The sequence below is a fragment of the Coenobita brevimanus genome, chromosome 26 (genome assembly GCF_032717465.1).
Source record: "Coenobita brevimanus isolate Jiangsu-jjx chromosome 26, ASM3271746v2, whole genome shotgun sequence".
Lineage (NCBI taxonomy): Eukaryota > Metazoa > Arthropoda > Malacostraca > Decapoda > Coenobitidae > Coenobita > Coenobita brevimanus.
This window is the reverse complement of record NC_136979.1, coordinates 1,094,513-1,122,235: the sequence shown is the minus strand read 5'-3', so window position 1 is coordinate 1,122,235 and position 27,723 is coordinate 1,094,513. Positions and strand designations below refer to the sequence as shown.

General features: G+C 43.6%; 1 protein-coding gene across 1 annotated transcript; it reads right to left on the bottom strand.

Annotated features, from left to right (window-relative positions):
- LOC145394122 (putative neural-cadherin 2) lies at positions 1 to 25,505 on the bottom strand. Its single transcript, XM_080268102.1, has 28 exons — positions 25,478 to 25,505; positions 25,007 to 25,152; positions 24,627 to 24,791; positions 23,278 to 23,415; positions 22,080 to 22,317; positions 21,019 to 21,638; positions 19,119 to 19,596; positions 12,172 to 12,405; positions 11,765 to 11,940; positions 11,395 to 11,541; positions 10,898 to 11,074; positions 10,227 to 10,626; positions 9,716 to 9,918; positions 9,059 to 9,222; positions 7,896 to 8,064; positions 7,105 to 7,192; positions 6,875 to 7,020; positions 6,535 to 6,663; positions 5,988 to 6,136; positions 4,800 to 5,139; positions 4,203 to 4,448; positions 3,266 to 3,613; positions 2,827 to 3,127; positions 2,503 to 2,698; positions 1,743 to 1,975; positions 1,282 to 1,524; positions 784 to 1,005; positions 1 to 191 (listed from the first exon to the last, which is right to left on the bottom strand). The coding sequence occupies exons 1-28, from the start codon at positions 25,503 to 25,505 to the stop codon at positions 1 to 3; spliced, it is 6,315 nt and encodes a 2,104-aa protein (XP_080124228.1).
- Between the last annotated feature and the right edge of the window lie 2,218 nt (positions 25,506 to 27,723).

Below are 27,723 nucleotides of genomic sequence, written 5' to 3'. Positions count from 1 at the left end.
TTACTGTGATTCCCCAGACATGGAGATAGTATAGAGCTGAGGATCCTTATCAGGCGGCCGTGTGGTACTTGACGTAGACTTGAAGGAAGACCTGTGACCTTCTGGTAAGCTCTTCAGTAAATCGATCACCTCTAGGAAGCCAGGGACCAGGGTGACCTCAGCCTCCTCTCTCTCCACCTCTTTCCGGAGACCTTCGGCAAGAACAGGTGGAGAGTTAACCCCTTCTGCCCTAGAACATCTTAATCTTTGCTGCTACCAGACGATTTTACTCAACTTGGAACGGACCTACAGTATAGTGGTGCAGGAGTTAACGAAGGCGGTAACCCCTCAATTTCTAAAAGACTCTCCAAAGATAAAGTAAATTGTCTGTTGACAGCAAGACTAAAGTGATAAGGACGTCACCGTGTTGGCAGAGTTAAGACCAGAGGATGGTGAGAGGAATGTAAAAGAGAAAATAGGTACAGAGCTTGGACTGTACTGGGTTAGAACAAATGATAAAATGTAGCATTCTTTAATGTGCGATATTTTTTGCACTTTCGTTTTTGTAATGTAACTCCTTTATCTGGAGGACGTCTTTTTTGTATTTCATTTCTGTTATCTTTAGACGATTTTATTCAGCCTAGAAATGGCTTCTCTTACTGAAGGGATTAATGAAGGCTTCTGTAACCCATCCAGTTTCTCAATAGCTGAACAATATCTCGTGAAAGCAGCAGAACCCTAACAACTAAAGACATGATACTGAGGGGGTTAACTGTGTTTTTGAGGAGATTTTTTCACACTCACCTGGGCCCCTACCTGAGATGGTCGAGGTGAAGGAACCAGCTGAGGACCCGTCACCCTCGTACGCGTAAGCCCTCAGTTCCTCCCCGGGCGTGATCACTCTGGGGCCTATTTGTGGGTCTTTCTGTGAGGGCTGGACCTCCACCACTACCGCACTCACACCCCCGCCGCGCTCTTCATTGTTAATCTCGCTTCCGCAACACTCACGCTCACAATCCACCGAACCTGAGCAATATAGTATCCCCCAAACCACTGTCATTATAGAAGAGCCAGTATAATAAAAGTTAATGTATTTGTAATCTATTCGGTAATATTTAATACATGATATACTGACAGTAAGTTGAGCCAAACAGGGTTTATTTAGTAAGTGAAATACATTCCAAGGCAGCAAACAGACTTCTGAATCTGCTCAAACTTTCAGTAGGTGATTTTTCGGACTAACTCCAGATGAGAATATGAAACAGAGGTAACGCCTAGGAGGTAAAGAGATGATATACTCACCTTTCCTAACTTGTCTGTGTGATCGATTTACTATCCTCTTAAGTTTAAGAAGCTGCAAAAGAGAGTCACTTGTGATATCGTCTGGACCTGCACTGTCCTTCCTGCTCCCAGTCTTCATACGGCCACTTCTGGCTCCTTTCACACCCGTGGTGTTGCATTTATCCCCAGCCTCCCTCTGATCCAGGCCTGGCTGGGTTACTCGCACGCGGTGCAGACGGAGAGAGAACACCACACACACCAGAACTGGTTCAGGAGAGGAATCGATGTTGTTATGAACGAAACATCTTCTTCGTCATATTAATAGTGTTTTTAATAATAGATTACTGAGATCGCGACGTCTTCCTGTATCGCAGCAATTAGCTACATAGCTCACTGGGTCGTGAACTCTTCTGCTAAAGAGTGAAACAGAACTCAGATCAGAAGGTAGCAGTGCATGCAATATAGTATAAGGAAAGACGCACCCAGAACGAAGACAGAGATGGTGAATGCGATAATGATGGCAGTGTTGATCAGGGGCTGTGTGTCCGGGGTCATTTTGCGCCACTGGCAGTGATCGCCCAGGTGGTCGGGTCCGCACACACATTGATAGCCAGGGTGCTGGTTGAGGCACGTGGCGCCGTGCAAACAGGGACCTCCCACACATTCGTCTATATCCACACACCTTCGCCTCAGCAGTTGTCGACCCACCCCACAGCTGTCCCATGGTTACAACAGTCAGTGAACACTAGTGACATCAATAAGAATTAAGCTTAGTGCCGAAAGTACTTGCATAAATGTGACTATTAACTAACAACGTAACTATCACGTACTTACATCCATCATATTTTTTCACCCAACGGTCAAATAACCTGGACCTAAGAACGGTGGTGATCAAGTGGGGAAAGAGTGAACTGATGTCTAGAAACACGAGAGGTCGGCTGGGGCAAGCAACAATTTGAGGACCTTGTTGTTTTACAGCCTTAACTGATCTTCGACGAGACCCAGTGACATGCCATAACAACACACGGCAGATACTAATCAAACAGCTAGCCTCTATAATACATGCATACACCAGGTGGCTGTCGTATGTTTCTCTATTAACGGTGCTGGTAAGGTATTTGTAGTTAGACGTGTGTGGCACAACCTGATGCAGACAGAAGGATTCCTAGACCTCAAGGAACGACTATCAAATACACAAAAACAAGATACTATGGACTGTTTTGTGAAGCTCGCAATTTTTACCTGCATATAGGCATATCCCACTGAGGGTGGCAGGTCAGGGGTGGAGTGCAGGTGAAGTTATGGCAGGGGTGAGCAGTGATGGGGTGACAGCCGCTACTCAGCTGCTCCATGGCAGTCACCTGTCCCCAGCTTGTCCCGTTCGCAGCAGGAGACAATGGCAAGGCATAGCCAGACACTCGTAAGTCATCAAGGCAAGCTGTGACACGTATTAGACAAGGAGAAAAAACAGTGAATTGCCCTGCTATAATTAGTAATACCGTATCACATTATGTATTCAAGTCGATTATACAGCAGTTTCAACAGATCACCCCTCTCATCACTCACTGTTCTGGAGATCTTGGTGAACAGCAACCAGTCTGACGCCTACAAATTCTGGGATGCCGCCCACACTGGCTCCGTCATGTTTGTCCAGGTGTATGGGTGGTGGCTGCCCCGACTTCAGCGCCATGGATTCATTACGGTGCCAATCGTCACCGTGATCTACCTCCACCATTAGGCTGTGACCGCGTCTCGCCGCCCGCACTGTGTGCCATTCGCCATCACCCACCGTCTGCTCCTCCACACAAACAGTATTTGTCCCGTATCCTGGCCCAGACATTGTTGCACAAGCTAGACCGGCACGCAGCTGCACAGAGATCCCATGTGTTTGTTACTTTTAAGAAACTTTGCATTGTTTCACATAAAAGTATCTGTTGGTATCACAGGATCTTATATTGAAAGAGCAACAACATAAATGGTGGGCATATTTCAAAGAATGACTCACGTGTATGTAGAAGGCAGCAGCGCGGTGTTGGGCAGTCAGGTGCAGCAAGAGGCCATCCCGTGGTCCTCGTGTCCTCACCCGTACCTGCATCGTCACCTCCCATGGTGATGGTGTAAAGGACAGCGCCAGCTTCATGTAGGAGGACACACCCAGGGTTATGGGTACTGTGGGTGTGGCACACCTAGGACCGGTCCAACCAGGGTCACACTTACAGTGTGGGTGTCTCAGTCCGCCCACACACTGGCCCCGCACCCCACACATACCTGCCAGCCCCCCACACGCTCTCTCCTGCCGCCCGCACCCGCTGCTACTGTCCTGGGAGAAAGCTGGCTCACCCAGGTCCACCACCTAGGAGTAAACTGCGCCACAGTTATTGGGTCAAGCCGCATCACACTGTTTTGCCTCCATTATACATTTCTCAACTACAAAGCAGTAACTAGGCCTACTGATGCTATTATTTTGTCGGTACCTGTATTATTGAACATAAACTAATTTTTCTCTACATTCCCTTACTCTGTGACGTTTATATTGAATGCGTCCTTGAAGTAATGATTACCATCACCCCAATTTTTCAGGAAGAATTTACAAGTTGTCCCAGTTGCATCTGTACAATATTTTGCTTGTTTTTCCGAGCCCTGTTGTTTTCCTTGTAACTATATCAACTTTGATTTCTGACGCAAATCAATCGTCGTTTTGCCACCCCTCCCTCCAGCCCTAGACAAACTTGGGGGATCCGGGAGAAATCAGACCATTTTGTTCAACCCAGGATGCTCCTCCGTGGTGAAAGTGTTGATCAAGGCCGTATACGACCCTTCCAGTTCAAAGAATCTCTCTAAAGCCAAGTAAAAAAATCTGGAGGCACTTGTATCCGTATCAGTCCATATAAGGTCCACTTCAGGACCTCGACCGGTGACGGGTTCAGAAGACTGTGGCTCACCTGAGAGTTGATGGTGAGACGGGCAAGACATCCGTGGAGATTGTGAGCGGTGGGCGCCTCCTGCCACCCATGATCCTCAGCTCGCAGTGGTGAGTGGGCCACCCCGCCAACCTGCAGTGGCCCCGCCCCCAGCCACGTTCTCCTGCCCCCACCACCTCGCCACTGGTCTCTGGCCAGGCAGTGGTTGTCGTCCCCTGCACTGTCCTCCCACCCTCGCTCACACAGGTCCACCATCAGCGTCACCACCTTTGGTTAGATGGTTGCATCTCACACACTGTCGAACTTTTTTTTTTTTTTTTTTTTTAATCATGCCTCTTACTTCTTTACTATACATCCTTTCTGCATTAATATTTAAGTGCACTATTCATCCGTCCACCCTTCAACATCATCATCATCAAGACTGACTGACGAAGAGAACACCTCAAATCCGGTGGATATTGCTCCCATTTGGTGGGAAGAGTAGGAATCATGAGGAACATCTTTGAAATACAAAACTTTCCTACGTATTCGAACATGTATCTCTCTTGTTTACATCCAGTTGCGTTCTTTTGGTCGTCTTTTCATTCCCAGACACCCAGTACTCCATATAAGACTGACCTGAGCATCGAGTGTGACATGCAGTGAGTGCCAGCGAGCGTCATGGAGAGTAACGTTGACTCGCAGCTTTATAGACCCGCCCTCACTCTCCACCAGCAGTTCCGGGCACCCTTCGACCAACTGGAGTGCCAACATGGGTGTAGGGGTGGACAGTGTGGGCGTGGAGGAGAGTGGGCCGGAGTAGAGAATAAGGGCGTGAGGGCGACGCGTAAGGACACTGAGAGACAAGGTGGTGGGAAGGCAGGGAGGGACTGGTGATACCCACGCCCACCCCGTCCCACTGAAGCTCCGAGACAGCACCTTGCACAGCGGACCCCACGACCCGCCAGGACATACACATCTCCTCGTGCACACCAGTCCAGGAAAACAGTCATCAGTTATTAGTATATACTTATCCATCAGCCAGCTCAAGTTAATTACTTATTATATTACTGTAAATTAATTTAGGTTCCGTCTACATATGTAAAAGTCATCCACCCCTGACTCGATGGGCTCATGTGCTAATGGCCTTGTGTGTCCAGTTCTCAAATAATATATCCAGCACATGATTAAAAATAGTTTTAATTATCCAGCCCTTTTTGACTGCATTGTTAAATTTGTGCTATTTTAGGTTGTGATATGCATTTTGCTAGCCTTCAGCATCCCTATAAAGTCATTCTTTCACAAGGAAGCTCGGAGGGATGCTAAGGTTGTGTCTGAGAACTGTGGCTTTCACTGTTCTGAGGCTCACCATTTTGGGGGTCAAATCATTTCCTCTCGAGTGGATACTTCTCCAAGGAAAGTATTGTTAAATAAAAAGTAACACCATAATGTGTCAAAACAGTTTTAATAAAAATAAAAAGCTGGTTAGTTTAAATAAACTATTACTCAACAGCCTCTGATATGTTGTAGTACAGTACATGCAATGTCATAATTATACGTATCTGTGTGTTTAGTCTATCCTGATTTTATGTGGTTATTTTTGCTTCCTACACCAATGGAAACCACTGCCTTGTCTCCCTTCATCTATAACACAGATGGCGAAGCTAAAAGTGGATACAAGGAGCTACGGTAAATGATAGGATAATCTGGATTATTCAGAAATTTGCACACTCAAGTTTCATTCCTACTTGAAGGATGGGCGATGATAGATTGAAGAACACACAGACTTGTTAAATAAAAAAATAATAATGAAAAAAAGTCATCTACCTGTTGCCTTGGGAAGACTTGACACAGCGGCCACCATTGAGACAGGTGTTAGTGGTGCAGGTGTGCGAGGGACGGTGGGTGGAGTGATGGCAGGTGTGAGTGTGGGTGAGCTGTGGGGTCACCAGGGAAGTGGTGTTTGCATCCACAACCTCAAAATGGGAGAGCACAGTCAGGAAACCCAACAGGTACTTGAAGTAGTGAAGAGAATATTATATTACATTATTTTAAAATTTCTGGCATATTTCACACAAAGTTCGTCAAAATTACACCTGCCCGAAAACAAAGGAGACATTAGGCATTTGAAAATTGTACTATAGTCTGCTCTGTGTGTAAATTATAGTTGTTTCTGACATACTAGAAGTTATTTTTATTTGTTAATTTCAAATATATAATTTAATTCTAGCATCATTACTCTATATAGTGGTATTCCACAGGTTGCGAAGTACTACAATTTTTAGCAAACCTCTTGTTAGTACTTATTTACTCAAACCACATTTTCTAGTAAGTTCATGTAAGTCTCGTTATCACAAGTACATTAACTACCAACCTGTAGTGGCAGAGTAGTGGAAGCAAGAGAAGTGGCTGAGGAAGGCCCTTGATCATGCTGGTGGTGTAGAAATGTGGAGGTGAAATAAGGATGCTCCAGCCTCATTTTCAGCCCTGTTGCTGTTTCCAGCTGCAGTCAAGGCAAAGTGTTTAAATCACATAGAGGAGAATTTTAAATAATAAACAGTATGAACCATTTCGCAAAGGATTTTTTTTTTTTTCGGGCACTGTTCTCTGAACACTTAAAAATTCACGAGTGATGGACGCATATCTCTTTAGCTGTGTATGTTTTTCATATCTGTAAGTTGGCAACAGGGCTTTTAACCATACACGTGACCTACCTGACTGGTGTGTAAAGCAAGGAGGCCCTGAAGTTTGACAGGGCTCATGAAATTACCCTCCTTGTTTTTAACGCTCACCCACACACAGGCAGATGGCGCGGTGGGTGAAGTGAGGGTGGGCGTGGGGTGGCTCTGAGGTGTGGAATTGAAATGGCTATACGTTGTTGGCGCGGGGATGCTGTGTGTTGTCGATGAGACGTGGCGAGGAGGACGGGGATTGCAGGAACTAGATACACTCACCATCTCCACCAAGCTGTCTTTCTGTCCCACCGCCTCCAGCACACCCGACAGCAGTGTTCCCAATACGCCGCCACCTGTCTGCCAGAAAATAACATCTATGCTATGGGAAAGCGCATTTACCATTCGCTGAAGTTATGTTGTCTCCGACAGGTGTTCTGGGACCCACCTCGAGGTTCTGTTACAGGCGCAGTTCTACAGAGTTCAGCTAAATTTTGACTGATATTCAGACAGTAATTATAAATGATGTGCAAAAGAGGTAATAAACAGCAATGAGGTGAACTCATCCACTCAGCAAAGATATTCGAAGGGATAGGCCAAGTCTGCTGAGGAGTGGATGAGGACAAATGTTGCCCATAATGTCATTCCAAAGCAAATTAGGGGGTAAAAGTAGGCAAAGAAAGGGGAAAACTGTATCCTAGGGTTCACTGTGGTATTGAACATCGAGATTTTCTTCAAACTTCTGGAACAGTCTCACTTCATATCTTGCTGTGGGAATTATGCTAATATGGACACTGTGAAATAGTGTCAAGCCTTTAATAGCATTACCATTCCTTGAATAATTGTGTATGTGGTCCATTGCATGGGCCCTGTTGTAGGTTAGTTCTCGCACTATCGTGTTCTCTCCTTTTCCTGGCTTTATGTACCCAACCTAGCCCCAAATGCAGGTGGGGAAACGAGGTGGATGATGATTATGACCTGTTTTGCACACTATCATGCAATCCTTTATAGACAGTACAGTATATGAGTCAGAGTTTACAACATAAATCCTACAATGCCTCACTGTGGGCGACCATCCCCTGGTGAGGTGGGCTGCTGTGGTGGGCGTAAGGGCGAGGGCGAGGGCGTGGGTGAGGGCGTCATGTGGCAGCAGCTTCACTACCACCGTCACGTTGGCCTCCACGTTGCGCTGCTTCCACACACGGTCGCTCACCAGGAACTGCAGCTCGTATCTGTGGTGGGAAAACAGGGAAACTTGGAAGGAATAAGAAGAAAGATGTGTAAATATAGCATAGCATAAACAAAGCCAGATGTTAGCCGGTGGTTTGATTCTTGACTATAATGTTTTTATTCTAACTTAGCCCTGTTTTTTTTTTCCTTTTCCAGCTTACTTCACATAATTCAGTGGCAGAATAAGACAATACCACATCTCTACATCCTCTCCAGAGCACTTTATCCTGATTAGTATCATATTCTTGTAACATTCTTGTTACAACTCCAGCTCTGAAGGTGGAGAGATGGCGGTTTTAGGCTGAGTTAGATTATAAAGAGCACAGTACTACTTCGACACGAGTGAAATAAATTATACAGTAGATAATAGATTATGTCATAAAATAAAAGCTAAAGTATGATATACAAGAGCTAAACATAATGAAATGCATTATCAGCAGTTTACTATCAGATGTTTTACCTGTCTTGAACACCTGTCTAAAACACCTGCCTAATTTACATTCCTCACACACCTACCTCCTACACATTCTTTCCCTGTTCAGTATCATTATCCTTTTTACTGTATCAACTTATAATTCAGGATGGGGAGGTGGCAATGTTTAGTATAGTGAATGTGGTGTTAGAGTCAGTTCACTTTAACCTGGCCCAGATTTGCGTCCTTTGTAGCTACTTTCATTTAATTTAGTGTAAGATAGGGACAGTACTATAGCTATACTCGTACATCGTTTCCGTAGCACTACTGCATGACTAACATTATAATTCTAGTAACTAGCCGCTTATTCTTGCCAAACTGCCTCATATCTCTGCCTTACCTGTCCCCTATACCTGCTGGAACCCCTGCTTCACCTGCCTTACTCTTGCTAAACTGACTCATACACCTGCGTCACTCACCACATAAACCTGCTGGAACCCATCCCTCATCTGCCTTACTCTCGCCAAGCTGCCTCATACACCTGCCTTCCCTGTCCCACACACCTGGTTGAACCCTTGCCTTACCTGCCCTGTCTGAGCTGCGTGGCTGCGAAAATAGTTCCTTGAAGGGGGTGTAGTGAGAAAAGCGGGTGTGGTGGTGTGGCCCAGGTGAAGGTCTTGTCCCCCAGGTCCCAGTCATCAGGGTCCTGCACGAATACCCGACCCAGCGGTGCCTCTGACCCCCCACCCTGGCCAGCAATACGTATGGGGAAGAATGTTTAAGAGAAATTTAAATTAATGCCACAGCTACCTTGTAAAAATAAAATTACAGCTTTGATTGCCACATACAGAAATGAAGGTAACAAGCAACACAAGCAGTATAATTATGATATGAATTGAAGGGCTTATTCTCTCATATGAAAGAGTTGTTTGCTAAGAAAATGCGACATTTTCGATCCGACTTAGACCCACTTCAAAACTAATGGAAGTATAGTTTTTACCATTTGAAATATTGACGGCAATATAATGGTGGTAGTAGCTGTAGCCCCAAGCTTACCTAAAACATGATCCCGGTGGACCGCAAACTGAAGTTGCCCACCATCTCATTTTTGGGGAAAGGGATGGGATTGAGGAACATTTATATAACCAGGCAGCTCATATCAATGCCACCGCTAGAAGGCGTCCCTCACCCAGCACCTGACGGGATTGTGAACTGAAGACAGGTTTATAGTATAGTCTCACCTGCGTTTTCCACAGATAAACCATCTTTGTGGCCGGCTTCATCGGGTTGTCGTTGATGTCGTCAATGATGATGGTGAGGGTGTGAGTTGCCTCGATGCCCCCCACGTCAGCAGCCTTCACCCTGACGTCCAGCTGGCGGTGCGTCTCGCGGTCCACCGGTCCCGTCGTCCACAATTCACCACCGCCCCGTCCACTGTCTAAACCTGAAAGCCAATACAAACTCTTGAGCTTAAGGATTTGATAAGATTGCATGTTTGTACTTTTATCCTCACATCTATCAAATGCAGTCTAGAGTGAAAATTTAAGTGAAAATGTACAGCCAAGCAAAATGACTGAAAATTACTTCTGAGGAGACTTGTGTATCTTAAAACTGGCTGGGGTCCCTTATAATCACGGCTCTAGATATGTAATGCCCAGTAGATTATCTTTGTGTGTGTGTGTGTGTGTGTGTGTGTGTGTGTGTTCGTGCTCTAGGATTTTTTTCCTCACCACTCATTCAAATTATACTTACGTGGGTCGAACTTGAGGGAGACGAGGTCCAGTATATGCGGTGGGTTATCTGGGTGTAATGCAAGGGTGAAGGGCGGACCATGACCTAGAGCCCATACATCGGGGTCGGTGAGCTTCAGGACAGCCAGGCTAGTGGGCGGGGCTCCCTCAGTGACGTGTAGAAGTGTGGGCGGCAGGAGGGTGGGCGGGCAGTCATTCACATCCGTTACGGTGATGGTCAGTGTGGCGGTGGCTGAGAGGGGAGGCGTCCCCCGGTCCACTGCCACCACCCGCGCTTCCCCCTTCCCTCCACCTTCAGTTTCGCGGTCCAACCTTGTCCGCAGCCGCACCCCACCCGCACTGTCCACTGTGAGGGCTCCCCATCCTCCCTCCGCCCGGTACAACACGCCGCCTCGTCCACCCTGAGGGAAATACTGTCAGCACCAGCGGCACGCCCAGCCATTAGTTTGGTATTTAGGATTACTTTTGTTTCCATAGGCTGTCATTGCTTTCTGCCAGAATTATTCCTGAATTGCCTGGTTCTTAATCAATCTTTTTATTATTTTCTCTTGGCAAACTGGATAAAATCGTCTGTTGGATGCCTGATAAAATTTAATATGATGAGTCCTGGTAGGGGAAGGTACACACAGACTGTTCATGCCTTAGATATCTAAAACCATACCACCGACTTACATTATCTGGGTCGTGTGCCGGCAGAGAGGCGATGAGTGTGCCTGGGGTGGCGTCCTCGCTGACCGTAACGTGGGCGTGTTGCTGGGAGAACAAGGGAGGGTTGTCGTTCAGGTCCCGCACCTGCACAGTCACCCACGCTGAGTCCACGTGGCTCTCATCACCCCAGCCGTCATCACCCTATGGCGCGGGGTTATACACATTGGCTGATCACTTATGGAAAACTCGTCAATGAAGCAAGATACCGAAAAATACCCAAGAAACTGAAAGCCAATGAATCATCACTCTTGACAATCAGTTATTCAATACTACTGTAAAATAAATTATTTAACAAAGGTTTCAATGGCACTCAGCACATTTTTCTCCCTAGGAAATTGAAACTTTGCACCTCTGCTCTATATTCTTTTTTTTTTTTTATGTGCTTCTTTGCAGCTATTTCAGATCAAGTTAAAGTGAAAAGATTTTAGTCACGACAGATAATTGGTCGTCTGAGAACCAACCTTGTCCGTGACCTCGACCATGAACTTGAAGCCTCGTCTGTGGGTCTCGTCCTCGTAGTCCAGTGGGCGGATGGAGTATAGGTGGCCCGCTGCCCCCTCCCCCCTCACCCCAAACATCTCCCAACCCCACCCACTGCCCTTCACCGTCTGTCAGGGGATATAAAAAAAGCAGGATATATTAGAGGTGATTGTGAGAGACTGGAAGCTACTGTAGGACACATGGTAAGAGCTGGACACATTGAAGGTTAGAAATATTGTAGGCTTCTTGTAGTAAAGAGTTAAATGGAGGTTTGAATCACATCCCTACGACGGGTGTCTCTCTGAAGCAGTAAAACCCACTGATTTAAGCATACGACCATTGTTTACTGACCCTGAAGACGAAGGTGTTGGTGGTATCCTTGTCAGCGACGGCCAGCTCGAGCAGCGTGGTGCTGTCGGGTGGGGCGCCAGTGGGAGTCTCGTCCACCTCCACCTCCCAGTGTCGACGGGCCAGGCGTGGGGAGCTGTCGTTCTGGTCACTCACACGCACTAGCACTGTCCCTGTGCCTACCAAAGACAGCAACAGGAATTTTATAACTATTTTAAGTTTCTTTCCATCATTGTTTTAAAACTTAACACTCGCGAACTTTAGCCCATGGCTGTGCGTCTAGTTAAAGGGCTTGAAACATCTTTATAAGGGGTCAGGTTGTATTATAATGTTGCTTAAGCATTCCTTCAGTATCTAGAAACGCTGATGATACAAGTCACTTTACTAAGAATTTCTGAGATGCACCTTACCTTTGAGTCCACCACCGTCACTGGCCACCACCTGGATAGTGTACTCCGGTGTGGTCTCACGGTCGAGGCAGCACAACGCCGTCCGCACCAGTCCCGTCCCCGCCTCCATGCTGAAGATGGCCTCGCCGGAGCTCTCATCGATGACGTTCTTCTCTATGGAGTAGGTGAGGCGGGCGTTGGTGCCGTCTCTGTCGTCGTCCGCATCCCAGGCTGACACCACCACTATGGAAAGGCCTGTGGGAAGACGGCATAGAGTTTGGTTACTTTAATGTGGAGGGGGAGAGGAGAAGGGGAAGACCAAGGATGAGATGGCCCGCACCAGGGTAGCGTATTTCTGGTGAGAGATGTAGTGGTCTCTCCAAGGATCTCTCCTTGCCCTGCAGAGCTATATGGTCCATTGGTCCTAGTTCAGGGGATTTACCCAAGGATGCGATAGATGGATGGAGTGGAGAGATATACGAGGGAGGGGGGTGTGAGTTGGAGGAAGGACAGCATGACAGAGTAACAGTTCGGACCAACTTCAACTCTACCAAAATAGTAAAGTTTCGTTCTTTGTCAGACTACAATTATTTTATCCCCTAAATAAGTGCAGATATTGGCAGAGAGCAATCAGATTTACGCGAATTAGAATAAAGGGGAGAAGCAACCGGCAGAAGATGTTTTGTGTTTAGTAATCAAACTGGCGATACATTCGGTTATATACCTCATTTCGATCAGATAACTATTCCAGCGGTTGTGTTAATACAATTTGTAGTTATATATTTTCTTCACGGAGCAAAAACAGCATATAGTAAGGTATTTTGTCTTCCGTCTTTCAAGTATAAAAAAAAAAAAAAAAATCAATACTTGCCGTCTCAAGCAATCATGACATTATTCTTTCCTTTTCATGGCAGCCAATGTGCCGGAGAGAGGGAGGAGGCTTTGAGGTATGAAGGCTATGATTGGAAACTCCGGACTCCTATTTGCGGATGATAAAACGTTGCGGAGAAATGAGGAATGGAAGTGGAAATGTTTGGTCAAAGAGTTTGCACATGCGTAGGAAGAGCGTAATTTAGCTCTCTTTACAGTGACACACTTAAATTTTATTACTGTTATCATCGGGTAATTATACTTAGCTAGCGAAAGATTGTCTGCATTGGAAAAGTCATGAGCAATCTTCTTTGACCTTTCGCCGCAAGGGGTCGCTTCAAAACGGAATAAAATCATTTGGAATCACCCAAAATATATAGTTGCCTCAATGTCAGGGTTAAAGATAAATATAGGCAAGGCATTCCAGTGTGATGATATTTGAGAGGCCACACACTCGAAATCTGAAGCATAATTAAGAAAATAATAGATTCATAATAATCAATAGGGTTACAGATTGGCAAAAAATACACTGGTTGGAATTCTCGTGTATCAGCACCCGTTCTCTTTATTTTTTGAATTTGAATACTTCACGAAATACAAATACACCGAGAAGGCGTGTATACCTTTAATTATATATTCACTTATATGAAATTATACGCTATTAACGATTTCTTATCAACTTTAACTTCCTCTAAACTTTCCACCTAATCGTGTGGAATGTTGAAGTGCAGCGAGGCAGGAAAATGATGCTAGTCACGAAGAAACGCTTTGAAAAAATACAGAACTGCAGTATTATATTATTTTACCACTGAGCTGCTGGGATTAAGTTGCAAGACGACAAAAATCTCCGCCAAGGTAAGATGGAAGCAGGATTAATTGGCCCCAAATGATTAATCACTTTGCTTTGATCGCCATCCCTTTATTATTATTATTATTATTATTATTATTATTATTATTATTATTGTCATCATTATTATTATTTTGCTGTCTTTATACATTACTCAGCAAGAAGACTTAGAGGAGAAGTTAGATGTAACATTCAAGTAACTCCTTCACTGTGGCACGAATCCCCTGATCTAAATAAAATAATTGGGCTAGAAGAAGAATTGAAATGTTAAAGATGTTAGAGAGAGAGAGAGAGAGAGGGGGGGGAGGGAGGGAGAGAGAGAGAGAGAGAGAGAGAGAGAGAGAGAGTTTACCTTCCACCATTTCTCAGCGTCTCGTCCCATCTCTTCCCGACTCAAGATAATCCTTCTAAATTAGATGGTGTGATTTTCGTCCAACCTCATTTTTTTCCCTCACCGCACTGAGAAGGGGGGAGGGGGGAGGGGAGGAAAGAGAAGAGATTACGAAGGGAGAGGGAGAGAGGGAAGAGAAAGAGGAGGGGACTGGAGGAGTTGGATGGTGGATGCTTTGCAGAAGAGAGTTGTTAGGAAGGGAAAGCTAAATGCAGATTCAACGAGAGAGAGAGAGAGAGAGAGAGAGAGAGAGAGAGAGAGGGTAAGAACTACAGTATGTAAAGGGAAAAAGATGAATGTGAGTGAAGAAAGATAAAAGACAGAGGAAAGTGAGCTGAATGATGATGACTGAGATGTGAGTAGTAGTAGTAGTAGTAGTAGCAGTAGTAGTAGTGGTGGTGGTAGTAGTAGTAGTAGCAATAGTAGTAATAGCAGTAGTAATAACAATAATAATAACAAAGTAATAATAATTGCAGAACAGAAATATAAAAGAAAAAGATCCATGGGAATAATAATATGTGGCCAAGGAAAATATAAAAGTCAGTGACGAATGCTGATGCAGGTATCACGAAATGAGGCAAAAGAATTGGCAGGAGAAAGAAATTTTGGAAGATTCGTCGCTGGAGAGGAAGATGGAGGATGAGGAAGAGGAAGTGGATTTGGGAGAGAAAATGGAAAGGAAGTTGAAAAAAAGGGAACTCGGGAAGGGAATGGATAACATCGTAAAGGATATCAGAGTAGAGGAAATTTTTGAAATGAATCTGAGTCTAGAAAATCTGAAAATGGGCAAGGATAGGAAGACGGGGATTTAGAAACTAGTGGAAAAAAGTAAATGAAAAAAAGGGTTTTGAGATGAGAGAATAGATGAAAATGTATGTAAATCTCTGGAAGAAAAAAACGGAAGAATATAAGGTAGATATAGATATGGAGGAAAATGTGAAAAGTATGAGCGAGAAACCGAAGCAATACTGTTAAAAATGACTATAATCGGAGGTAAAAGGGAGAGGAAATGAGGGGAACAGGAAAGAGAAATGACACGAAATGACATGGGAGAAGAGCCAGAATGTAAGGAAAGGGGCGACAGACGATCCAACATAGCAGCATTAAAGAGAAATTGTAGCAAAAATAGAAAATGTTAAAAAGAATAGCAAATGGAAAACAGGCGATGAAGTGGGGACAAATGGGAAAGAGGAAGAGAGTCAGATCAATACTGATTTATCTGATGAACATCGAGAAAGATTAAAAATAAATGAGAAATAAAGAAGCGAACAGAAATCTACAGACAGCCAAGGAGAAGTGGATGAAGAAAGAACACATATAGAAGACAAACGAACGAATCAACATGAAATAAGTTAGAAAGTCGATAAACGAAACAGCATATAGATTGAAATATTGCTCAGTATTCATGGAAGTCAAATACATCTTGATAATTAAGCAATGAAACAGAATTAACAGTCTGATTAAAAAAATAAAAAGACGAAACATTTAACAGATGAAAAATCACCAGTTTTAAGCTCTTTGGTTCATGACATCTTGCTTAGCTCAAAGAAATCGGAATTATATCTTTATAATAGCACAAGTCGGAATTAAAGTTTATATTCTTACATACCATAAAAGTGAAAATATTCCCATAGAAAATATGAAAAGCACTACCCGGTCACTGATAGTTTTCAACACAAATAATCATTACACACCAAGGCAATGTAAAAGCAGGACCCCAGTTGCAATGAGAAAGTCTAAAATGTAGTACGTGAGCTACAAGGGACACTATTCTCTGAGTAAACTTCAGAGCGCCAAGAGTAAACACTTGTTAGTGTCGATTTTAACCAGCCTCACTTTCAATTTCACGTACAGGGAAGTGTGTGTGTGTGTGTGTGTGTGTGTGTGTGTGTGTGTGTGTGTGTGTGTGTGTGTGTGTGTGTGTGTGTGTGTGTGTGTGTGTGTGTGTGTGTGCGTGCGCGCGCGCGCGCGCGCAGCAAGAAAATCATTTATTTATGATTTAAATTTGTGAGTGTGTATTAGATGTTTAATCATGCTTACTCCACAGGGTTTCCTTTATATTTTAATTACAGGATGATCTCCTTTAAGCTGATTAAAAACGTCTAGCTGCTGATAAAGCGAAAGAGTAGTTGCCCTAATGAAGGGATTAACTTCCTCACACAGATTACGTGTAATTACATTTCACTGTTGCTATCACCAGACGAATTGATTTATCTTTGGGGATATATATTTTTTTTTAAGCAGGATGGATAAGATACAGCTTTTCATCAACCTTCTCACTGCCAGACGTCTCCCCTTAGCTGAATAAAATCATCTAGTAACAGTAAATGAAGAATGTCATAGGTGTGCAGGGATTAATGGGGATTTTTTTATGACCCTCAGGGAGTCTCGTAAGAGCTGAATAAAGTAGCTTAGTGTTATATTTTTTTCAAGTTAACTTAGCCCAAATTTTCGTCCTTTTGCTGCTTATTTCACGCAGCACTGTGGCAGATAATAACGATGCTAAGGCTCCACATCCTTTCCCAAACACTACATCGTAACTAACGCAGTGTTCTAGTGCTAATTATTGTTACAACTCACCAAAAAATATGCGGAGAAGTCAATTTTCAGCAAAGTTAGTATAAAAGTGGTATAATAAGAATAATTTCGTGTTGGAGGGTTTAGTCCCACACATAATACGAAGTCTGATTTCTGTTCAGTTTAACTAGGAGGAATTTTTTGGTCTATGCCAGCTTATTTTCTGTAGGTCAGTAGCAGAATGAGACAGTATTAAGGCTCCACATTTTTCCACAATACTTCTTCGTGACTAGCTTCTTATTCTAGTGTTAATCTATTGTTACAAGTCAGAAATCAAAATGGAATGATGGAAATTTTTCGTTTATACTCTTTTTAATGTAACGGCCTAAAATTGTCATCTCTCCATCTTGAATACCGAGTTGTAACAAGGAAGTAACACAAGACCATATAGTACCAGTCATAAGAAATGCTATGGAAATTATGTAAAGCAGAAGAACTGTCTTTTTTGTGCCACTGAGCTACATGAAAGGAGCTGCGAAAGGACAACAGTCTGGGCCAAGTTGAGGTGAAGGTTCTGTAGTTAAAAGTGAGCGAAGTGTAGTAATTTTTCTCATGTAATAATACTTGACGTGAGGTGTTACAAAGAGCGTCCTTGTATCCTAAAGCCCTCTGTATTTTCCCCTCTGTATTTTCCAAGAAGTTAATAAACCTTTGTACTGGAGTGTACCCAGTGAGGCAGCAGCTTCACTCACGCACCTCCTCATAACACCTCGTTACTGTGTCTCAAAAATATGATATGAAACTTTAATCGCTCCATCCGGGCGCCTGTCCCTTGGCTGGAGGAGGGCGAATAATAAATGGGTATGAAAAAGGATGGGATAGGCGAGAAGATGAAGAGAGAGGGGAACTGCAGGGTAGGATACGTGGAGCTTGATAACAGAGGAAACAAAGATGATGCTGAAACAAAGGTGATGATGATGATGATGATGATGATGATAATAATAATAATAATAATAATAATAATAATAATAATAATAATAATAATAATAATAATAATAATAATAATAATAATAATAATAATAATAATAATAATAATAATAAAACAATAAAGGGTAGTGTTGCTCGTAGACGTCAGAAGATTTTTTTTTTTTTCGTGCTGAACTTTTTTTTTTTTTTTCATAATTTCTACTTGTTTGACTTCGTAAACACTTTTAAAATGTGCAAAGTTCGTTTTAAAAATTTCGCACGAAAATTATGAGAACCATAGTAAGCTTTCTCGGTCATGTCATAATGTGTTATTATTTCTCTAGACTATTTGAAGTGCATCAGATTAATTACAAATATAATGAATAGCTGAAAAATAAATAAATAAACGACTTTGTGACTTACCTGCCCATGGAAGACGCACGTTGATATAAACAAGTGAAAATAATAGGTAAACATAGCCTATTTTTAGAACCAGTAAGATAAGAATCGAATTAAAAATAAATTACGCTCTTGCTACCGCCAGACGATTGTATTCATTTTAGGAGAACCGCCTATACTTCATTCACTTTAACTTGGACCAAATTTTAATCTTTTTGTAGCTTATTTCACTTAAAAAAGGACAATACTGTGGCTCTATACTCTTTCTTTATCACTTTTTCGGGACTAGCATCATATTCTGATGTTAATCTACTGTTATAACTTAGTATTCAAGAAGGAAGGATGGCAGTTTTAGGCCGAGACAAAGTGAACAGAGTATATTAATGAAGAGGTTAATGAAAGCAATATCTTACCCCTCCTGTTGGCACTCTCCTAAGTTTAATATACTACACAGCTTTTAGTTTAACCTTGCCTAAAGGTGCTGTCTCTCCATCCTGAATGCAGAGTTAGAACAATAGATTAACGCTAGAATTTCGTGCTAGTCACGAAGAGGTGCTGGGAAAGGAGATAGGACCCTAGAACTGTCTTTTTCTATCGCAGAGCTACGTGACATAAACTGCAAAAGGATGACTATCTGGGTCAGGTTAGAGTAAAAATATTATAGTTTGGAGAGAGTAAGAGATAAAAATAAAACATATCATGGCAGTGAGCTGACTAAAATCTGGGACTTGACAACAGCTTCCCTATCTTCATCTTAATCCCTTCAGCCCGGTGATTTTTTTTTTTTTTAATAGGTCGCTTAAGACGCTTTCTTTCAGCATGAGGGAGAGTTTTTGTATCTGAAGATGATAACTGTACAGGTAGACCACCCCTTGTTTTCGAAAAGATCCAAGCTGAATAAAATCGTCTGGAAATAGCAAGAATATAAATGGAAAATACTGTGTCGGATTTAAGGGCTAGCACCACTGAGTCTCTAACCTGGCGGGCCGTTTTCCTGGACGTGGCCGATCATGGTGGCGTTGGGGAAGACGGGTGAGTTGTCGTTGATGTCCTTCACCACCACCGTCACCACCGTCTCCACCACGTGAACCCGCCTCTCATCTCCATCACCGGGATCAAACGCACTCTTATCCTCACACAGTCTAGTCTCCTCAGTGGAATTCCAGGAGTAGTTGTTTGTAGCACTGTGGGTGGTTGTGGGATTGTGGGTGGGATTGTGGGATGGCTGTGGTCTCGATCGAGGGAGTCTGGATCTAGTTTGGCGTCTTTGAATGTAGGTAGTTTTCGTAGTCTCTTGTTGATCTGTATTTTTACCCCGTTTGTTGTGCTCGTCGTCCAGGTGAGGGAAGATATTGGGCTTGTGAGATGAGGGTGCGTCGGGATGAACGGTGGTGTCTGCATCATTCTTGGTATCCCCCTCTTCTTCATACCAGTTCGTGTGTGTCGGCGTATATGGCTGAAAATTATGGAAGGTGAAGCGTCAATTATCAGTTGAGAGATGTATGAAACTGCGAGATGAAAGAATTATATTATGCCAAAAAGATTAGATATTTGGCAGATGATGGCGAGAGGAGTAGGGAAGAGATTTGTGAAGAGCAAGTTGTGATCTGAAAGCTGTGAAGGGAAAAAATACTGTTAGACTAGGTTAAAATAAGTCTGATAAATGTGACTCGTCTGCTTCTCATGTCTCCCAGGTCTCCATAACAACTAGCACACCATGCTTTATTTTATTGTCGTCTGGAATATCTCATGGCTGCAAGCAAGGGCCAACTCACTGTTCTTCTCCCACACGAAAGTTTCAAGGGTCTATATGGCATGGGATCGAGTCCAGCATCGGCAAAGTATTTTTCAGGATTAGAAATAAGAAAGATTAATGCAGTGTACCCCTCGTCCACTCTCAGCAGCTTTAAAGGAACAATATCTAACATAAACAAGAGAAAGTAAGGAGAGGAAGACAAAGTTTCTCGACACAAATCTACTCTACCAGGTGGAATAGTAATAATAAATGAAAAAAAAAAAAAACGGTATTTAACTAAAATGGTCATGGAAACCGGATGAAGAATACTTTTATGTTTATGATATGATTGAAACATTGTTGGAAATTAGACACTAACGTTGTAAACCAAAAAGAACTACTAAAACTGTTGTTTACTCCGCCACTGTGTCCCGAGCATTCCAATGGCCTGGAATTTGTCACACACACACACACACACACACACACACACACACACACACACACACACACACACACACACACACACACACACACACACACACACACACACACAGACTGGTATTTGTGAGATGTGTCCTCCACTTTTCACTATATTATATATTCGAATTCCCTGATAACTCTGCAAAGACCAATGTTGCTGTGGGGAAAATATTTACTCAGGCTTGAAAACGCTGCTGAGCACAGAAGGACCCAGCAATCTCTTCAAAGCCCGCACGTAACTGAGCTGTCAAATTTTCTTGGAGGGGGCCCCCTGCATCCTCAGGGCCTCGGCGCAGAGCTCACCCAGATCAGTATTCAATCGGCCAACACCAGTGGGAGGTACTGAAATCCACGGGATATCTCTCGTTTCTCCCACCCCACTCCCTCCCTCTCCTAATGCACCGCTGGTTATTTCAACGAGAATAATTTTACTATTGCAAAATCGGCACATTTGCCATAACATATTCGTGATCACTGAGTGAAATTTTGTCAGTCTGTAATAAAACAAAATAACATTTAACGATCTTCGTTTTATCTGTATCTGTATGTATGTATGTATGTATCTAATTATCCACACACTCTCTCTCTCTCTCTCTCTCTCTCTCTCTCTCTGTATATATATAGATAGATGATATACAGTCGACTGGGTTTGATCTCCCTTACCTTGCTTTGAAGTAGCCTCCCATAAACACGGTGCAGCGCTTCTGGGTCTTGATCTGATACCTCCGTCTCGTGATTTTGCCGTCGTAGAAACTGTCGCTGCATTTTATAGTTTACTTCATGTTCTTCCTGCGGTTGCTGGCTTCTCAAGATGTGACTGTCCCTGTACTGAACATCGTGAGAGTCCATTTCTTGCCATTCCACACTTACAGGATCGTTAGTGTTCAGATTCTGGTCCCAACCCACGAACAAATTTTGTGATGGCTGCCCACCATGGAGGAGAGTCTGTGGGTCCCCAGGCACGGCATACAGTATTTCCTGCTCGTGCCAGGAAGGCCTGATTCTACCCACAGGAGGAGGTCGATGTCTGAGAGGATGTAAAGAGCTCTCCCTTTTTCTCCTGCCACCTCCTGATAGTGTCTTAGCAATGACTTTTGTGGCTGGTTCATCTAAAAGATAGGAGGTCTGGGAGGGATTTTGAAGATTTGCAGATCTTCTGATATTCTCTGTAACAAGATAGTCGGTTTCTGGTGTTGGGTGTTTTTGACTATATGTGATATTTTTCTTGTATCGCGCAGTTGAAGAATCGCTCACATTTCCTTTTCTTTTGTCTATGCCACTCTCTGCAAAAGAATCTTTGCAGTTCAGATCATAATGCTTTCTATCACTGGCCGTCACTATACTTACAGAATCAGTTATTTCACCATCATCACTAAATTCCTTGCTAGTCCGCTCGCTATTCCTTTCCGCTCGATATATCCTTTTTATTTTCCTGTCCGTACCAAGGGAAACACTTTGACTAGATCGAGCAGGGGAGAGGGTAGGAGGTTTTAGAACAGTTTGAAGAGGATATGCCTCACCCTGTCTCATCACAACAGTCTTCACTCTGTCACTTTGTCCCTTCCTGCTCTTTCTATTTTTTATTCTTACATTTCTCTTCTCGAGGCTTGAATGTGAAGAAGAAAATGGAGGGGAAGGTTCTGGGGAATTTTTATCAACAGGACTAGAAGGTGACAGACTGGAGACTCTGGTTATGGAGGATTTAGAAAACGAAGGAAATAAACGAGACGGAATTCTTCGGCCCTCTCCTGCATCCTCGTCCTCCTTGGTAATGTCGTCAGGATCCTTGTGTCCCCAAGACGCCTGGCGGTTATGTTGGTGTGGTGAGTGTGGTTGTGGCCAGACTGAGGCAGGGTGGAGGTGGGGGTCCTGGCCCTCCACTCTACCCCACCTCTGGCCGTCCCTCACCTCCACCCTCACCTTCCACTCCGCTCTTCCATGTGGCGGATCCCGATCCACAGCCTGGAGAGATGGAAATGGGAGGAATGTAATATTAAGTCAATATCATCAAGATTACGCCACCAAGAGCAAGTAATAGTGAGGGCCGCCATAACGCGGTGGTACTGATCTGACCAGCCGGTGGAGCTGTCTGGTTCTATAAGAGTCTCTACTTCCTCTCCCTATCCCCCAAAGGAGGCTGGTGGGCTGCAGAAGAAAGATACCGGTACTTGGTTCTGCAGTCCACCGGGTTCACGTTTCAGATGAACCTGGGGCAACAACAACAACAACAACAACAGCTACTACTACTACTACTACTACGACTAGCCTACTACTACTACTGCTAACAAGAATTACATTCATTAACTTCTCCCAGTAGTATGGAAAGTCTCAAATACTTTATTCAGGCTGGTAGTTGCATAGTGAAGGGTTAACACTTTGTAGATTCACTTACAGTTTCATCCAAACAACAGATAACTTCCTGTATAAAAGTCTCCCATTCGTTTATATATATTGTTTCAATCTTAATTTCTCCTCCATTAAAAAAAAAAAAATCGGGCCTTTATCTGTTAACTTCTCAGCAACAGACTTCCTGAATCAAATCTACAAATTTAGAAGAAAAAAAAAACGTTAAATTTCACGTCAGATTAATGTCTTGTGCAATTTAATTTTCATTTCGACGTTACTAAATTTTGATTTGTTATCCATTTAAGTTACTTGCACACAGAGTCATGCAGAGGTAAGACAGTATACACAGTTAATCCGGCTGGCATTGGTCAAGACTTCAAGCATTTATTTCTTCTACAAAATTGCGATATGTAACGACATTTGTTATGTACACTAAACACTTGTCGTTGTGTCTGACCTCAACTAATTAAACACTCACACACACACACACACACACACACACACACACACACACACACACAGGATTATGGGGGAGATTATATACGAGTAATACAGTATACCAGCCATAAGACTTACTCTGAGTTGGATGAGGTCCCCGGTCCTGGCGTTGATGGTGAAGTAGGCGTCACCGTGGGGCTGGTCGTCTACCCCCTCACCACCCACCCGGTACACCAAGCCATCACGGTCACTGGCGTCGGCGTCCACCACCATTACCTGTCAACACCACCAGTACCACCTGTCATCACCACCACCGTCACTATTCCCGTCACCACCACTATACCAGTTAACATTACCACCACCACAGCTGTTAATATCACCACCACATCAGTTACCATGCTTGTTACACCACCACCCCTGTCAACACCATCACCAGAACTGTCACTCCCCACACTTCTCAGCTCCACACCCGTCACACCACCACACCTGTGACCTGTCAGTTCCACATCTTTCACCAGCACCACACCATTCACCTATCCTGATGAAGTCCTTGGCCCTTCTTTGAACTCTTACTTCCGATTTCTTGCCCATATTCTTCAAGTATTTACATTTATATCACATTGTGTATTATTGCTCTATCGATATGTGTCGTGGACCTTGATAGCTAAAAAGTAGTTGCATCTTGTAGTTGCTTGGTTTTGGGAGCGGGGTACGCTGCATAACTTCTCTCTACATAACTGTGTTGCTACTTAGTTAAACCTACATAACTTTGCCACGTTTTTAGTTTAGTACGACCTATAAAGATACTAACAAATTTGATGGTAGGTGAGGCAGCCACTTATATGTATTTTGTGTATTAAGATACGTATTATTTGTAATCTTGATCCCGAAGAATAATAGCATCTGTTAGCCTGTTCTTAGTATTTTTCAGTTTGCATTTCCATTAACGTACAAAAAGCCAAACATTACAACAAAATCGGCAAAAATTTCAGGGAAGCCAATGTAACGAATCTTTGACAACACTTACCAAAATCATTCCTTCCCATTCACCACCGACAATTTTCACTTCATTATTGTTTACTAGGTTTATTATATGAGACATGGTGCTGAAGAAAAGGACAGTGATTTATGCACTATGGCGGACAGTAAGAGCAATCCGCTTTTTGGCCGAATAATGATGAAACTCTTATGCAAAAATCTGAGGAGTTTGGTGGACTCCGAAGACGGCATCACTTTTTTTTGAAGGTCATTGTTCTCTTCCTCGTTAATTATCGCGATGAAGTATTCGATAATAATAATCTCAACCGCACAGAGACACAAGTATTTTTCGAAAGTCTGACGAATACGTAGCGGAAAAATCGAACCATATGAAACACATACTAAAAGAGATAAGGTGTTCATTGCATATCGTCAGCTGTCAAATTTCTTCAAAAGGAACCAGGCAGAGAGTTGTTTCCTTGAATGTACTTTGCTTCCTTCGTGCTGACCTTGGCTATGGTGGCTGGAAGGTCCCTGTCGTCCTCCTCTATGACTGTGACCTTGGGGTGCGGGTCTGGAAAGTAGGGTGCGTTATCGTTGACGTCCCGAACCCGCACCTGCACCACGGCATGGGCACTGACGCCACCAACCTCCACTGATACCACGAGCTCATGCTGTAATAAAAAGGAGAGGTCTTGTTGTGAGGCTGCAGTCGTGTGTGTGTGTGTGTGTGTGTGTGTGTGTGTGTGTGTGTGTGTGTGTGTGTGTGTGTGTGTGTGTGTGAGAGAGAGAGAGAGAGAGAGAGAGAGAGAGAGACCAATAACACTTTAGCCTTTACAAGTGTTATTCATATTGTACATAACACAGCACCTTTATCAATCACACTTACCATTTGCTGGCGCTCATAGTCTAGTGAGGCTGCGAGTGTGATGGTGCCCGAATGGTGATGGATGGTGAACAAACTGTCACTATTTCCGTCCGTGATATTATACTGCACCGCCCCCGCCACCGCCGCCGCCGTAGCCACCTCTCCTGCTGTCACAACCACCACCACGGGGAGAAACAAAGGTTTACCGTGTGTATAAGAGGGCTTGATGTAGGGCAGGGGTGATGTTGATATGGGTGTGGAGGAGGAAGAGAGTTATACCTTTGATGATAAATTCAAATATAATATTCTCGCCGAGTGCATGGGTTTAGTTCCTCCAAATATTTCATACTCTTTTTGAACATTGTATTTTCGTATATATATTTTTTTTATTATCTTTATTACTGATGCAGTCATTCTATCTTAGTTATACCTCGGCTTCTTTATCCTAATGTCTAGTTCCTTCCTCTGTACTAGATGCATGTTTATACTTACTGTAGGCGGCAGATTTGGGGACATCCATTGTACCATAATTATACAGTATGTCTTAGTAATTCCTTTATTGTTACTTTATTTCTTTTTTTTAATTGGAATCGAGGACTCAAAGCCAGGTATGGGGTTACTGTTTACTAATAAGCTACGCGGGAAACAATCATCTATCAGTACAGTAAAGGAACATCATTGTGAATGGGTTATCTCCTTCACACTGTGGATCTCATTATTCTTGTTACCTTAAACATACTGTACATGAATTTCTAGCTGTAATACTAACCTGGTGTGTTCGTGGCTGCGACGGTGATAACTGGTGAGGCGAGGGGTGCATCCTCTGGGAGCAGGGCGCAGTACCTCGGCTGAGTGAACTCCAGAGAGGCGGTCCCACTTCCAGACAGAAGGCGCGTCGCTGGATGGAGAGACAGATGGCTGAGAGACGGGAGATAGATGTGGAAGGACGGGGGAACGAGAAGAAGCAGGGGATGGACGGGTGAGAGACGGGTGATATATGAGGGAGGAAAAGGAGGGAGTGAGATGGAAAGACGAGATGTGGGAAGGGAGATGGAAGGTTGAGAGACAGGAAATACGTGAGGGAGGAGGCGTAGGGAAGGAGATGGAAGTGTGAGATTAGAGATATGTGTGGGAGGACGAGAAGTAAGAGATATGTAAAAGGACGAGGAGTAGGGAGGGAGATATTCTTTACTGTTTTATCTTTTTTCTTTTTCCATTTAGTTTTCTGATTTCTGCTCACCTCTCTCTCTCTCTCTCTCTCTCTCTCTCTCTCTCTCTCTCTCTCGTTTTCCTCCCTTTCCTGTTCCGCCAGTTAACACTTTCCCTCCACACACCATTAATTTTGTGCCTCGCTATCCTTCCCTTTTCACCCCTCTCGCCTTCCTCCCTCTCTCTTTCCTCGCAAACTTTTTCACGTCCTATCCTTCCCTCTCACCTTCCCCTCCCACTCTCTCTGTCTCTGTCCCCTCTTCCCTTTCACCCGCTTGCCTGAAAAAAAAAAAAATAAATTATCGTGTCGTCATTTGATTCATGCCAGGTAACTGATTATCACTGTGCAGTAACCATAACAGAATGGGTTTATAATGCTGGACAAATTTTCTCCCACGTACTCAGGGAAAAGGATGAGCAAAATTGACATCTGGAGGAAGCTACGTTTACGACCTCAGAGTACATTTTAACAGAGAAAAAAAATACACCCTGAAAATAAGAATGAATCACAAACAGACGCGAGTGATGCAAGTGAGCAGCACACTACTCTGGGGAACATTATTTTGTATACAGTATTTCGGCCTGAATTTGGCACGACTCCGCGCCATGTCCAGCAGAGACGATTATGTGCAACGTAATAGGTTTAGTAAGGATAGCGTCCATGGATGGCTTGTTCGCGTTCAGTGAGCACTCAAGCACGACCCAGAACGTGGCATATCTATTTTTGGTGTTCAAATGGTGCTGGAGAGGAAAAAAGGACGCTGGGGTGGGACACCTTCACGTGGTGGCATTGATATAATTGACTGGTTCAACTGCCTGGTTATACAGACGTCCCTCAACTACTTCCCTGTCCCCGGAAAGGAGGGTGGTGGATTGCAGGAGAGCCAGTCCACTGGGTTCACATTCTGATGAACCTGGGGCTATAACTTCTACTATAAAGACTACTACTGCTACCACCACCACCACCACCACACCCACCACAACTACTACTGCTACCGTGCTGCTACTACTACTACTGCTGCTGCTGCTGCTACTACTACTACTGTGTCCGAATCCAATTAGTGGAAGCAGAATAAGCATATTTTTAAATTCCGGTGAGTTTCTGAGTGCAGGAAAATGGTGAAGTAAGGTAGAGGCGAAACATTTTTGAAAGAGAAATTAAAGGAATAAGGTAAACAGAGGGATGGCGGTGAGCAGAATAGTTTCCTGCAAGAACAAATGGAACTCATAAAACAAAGGAAAAAAATGGCTTCAGCACACCAGAAGACAAAAACAATATCGCGTTATTAAGTTCGAGCATAAAGGATTTGGAGATGGATGAAAAAATTAGGGCATGTATGGAAAGTAAAATGTGATGAAAAGTAATGGAGTCGTCATTCATCTCCTTCAGCACGAGGATTTTCATAATTTTCCTATCTCCAGACGATCATTATTCTACTTTCAATGGATTTCATGATTTATAAAGCCATATCTAAATGTAAAGACACAGAAAGCAGGACAGAGGGAGAAAATACTAACACGACATGGTG

Coding starts and splice junctions, on each gene's coding strand:
- LOC145394122 (XM_080268102.1), bottom strand. CDS start 25,505: ATGGATGTCCCCAAATCTGCCGCCTACA. Junction 10,627..10,897: donor CGGCACACGACCCAGATAAT/GTAAGTCGGTGG, acceptor TATTTCCCTCAG/GGTGGACGAGGCGGCGTGTT. Junction 1,006..1,281: donor ACACAGACAAGTTAGGAAAG/GTGAGTATATCA, acceptor TATATTGCTCAG/GTTCGGTGGATTGTGAGCGT.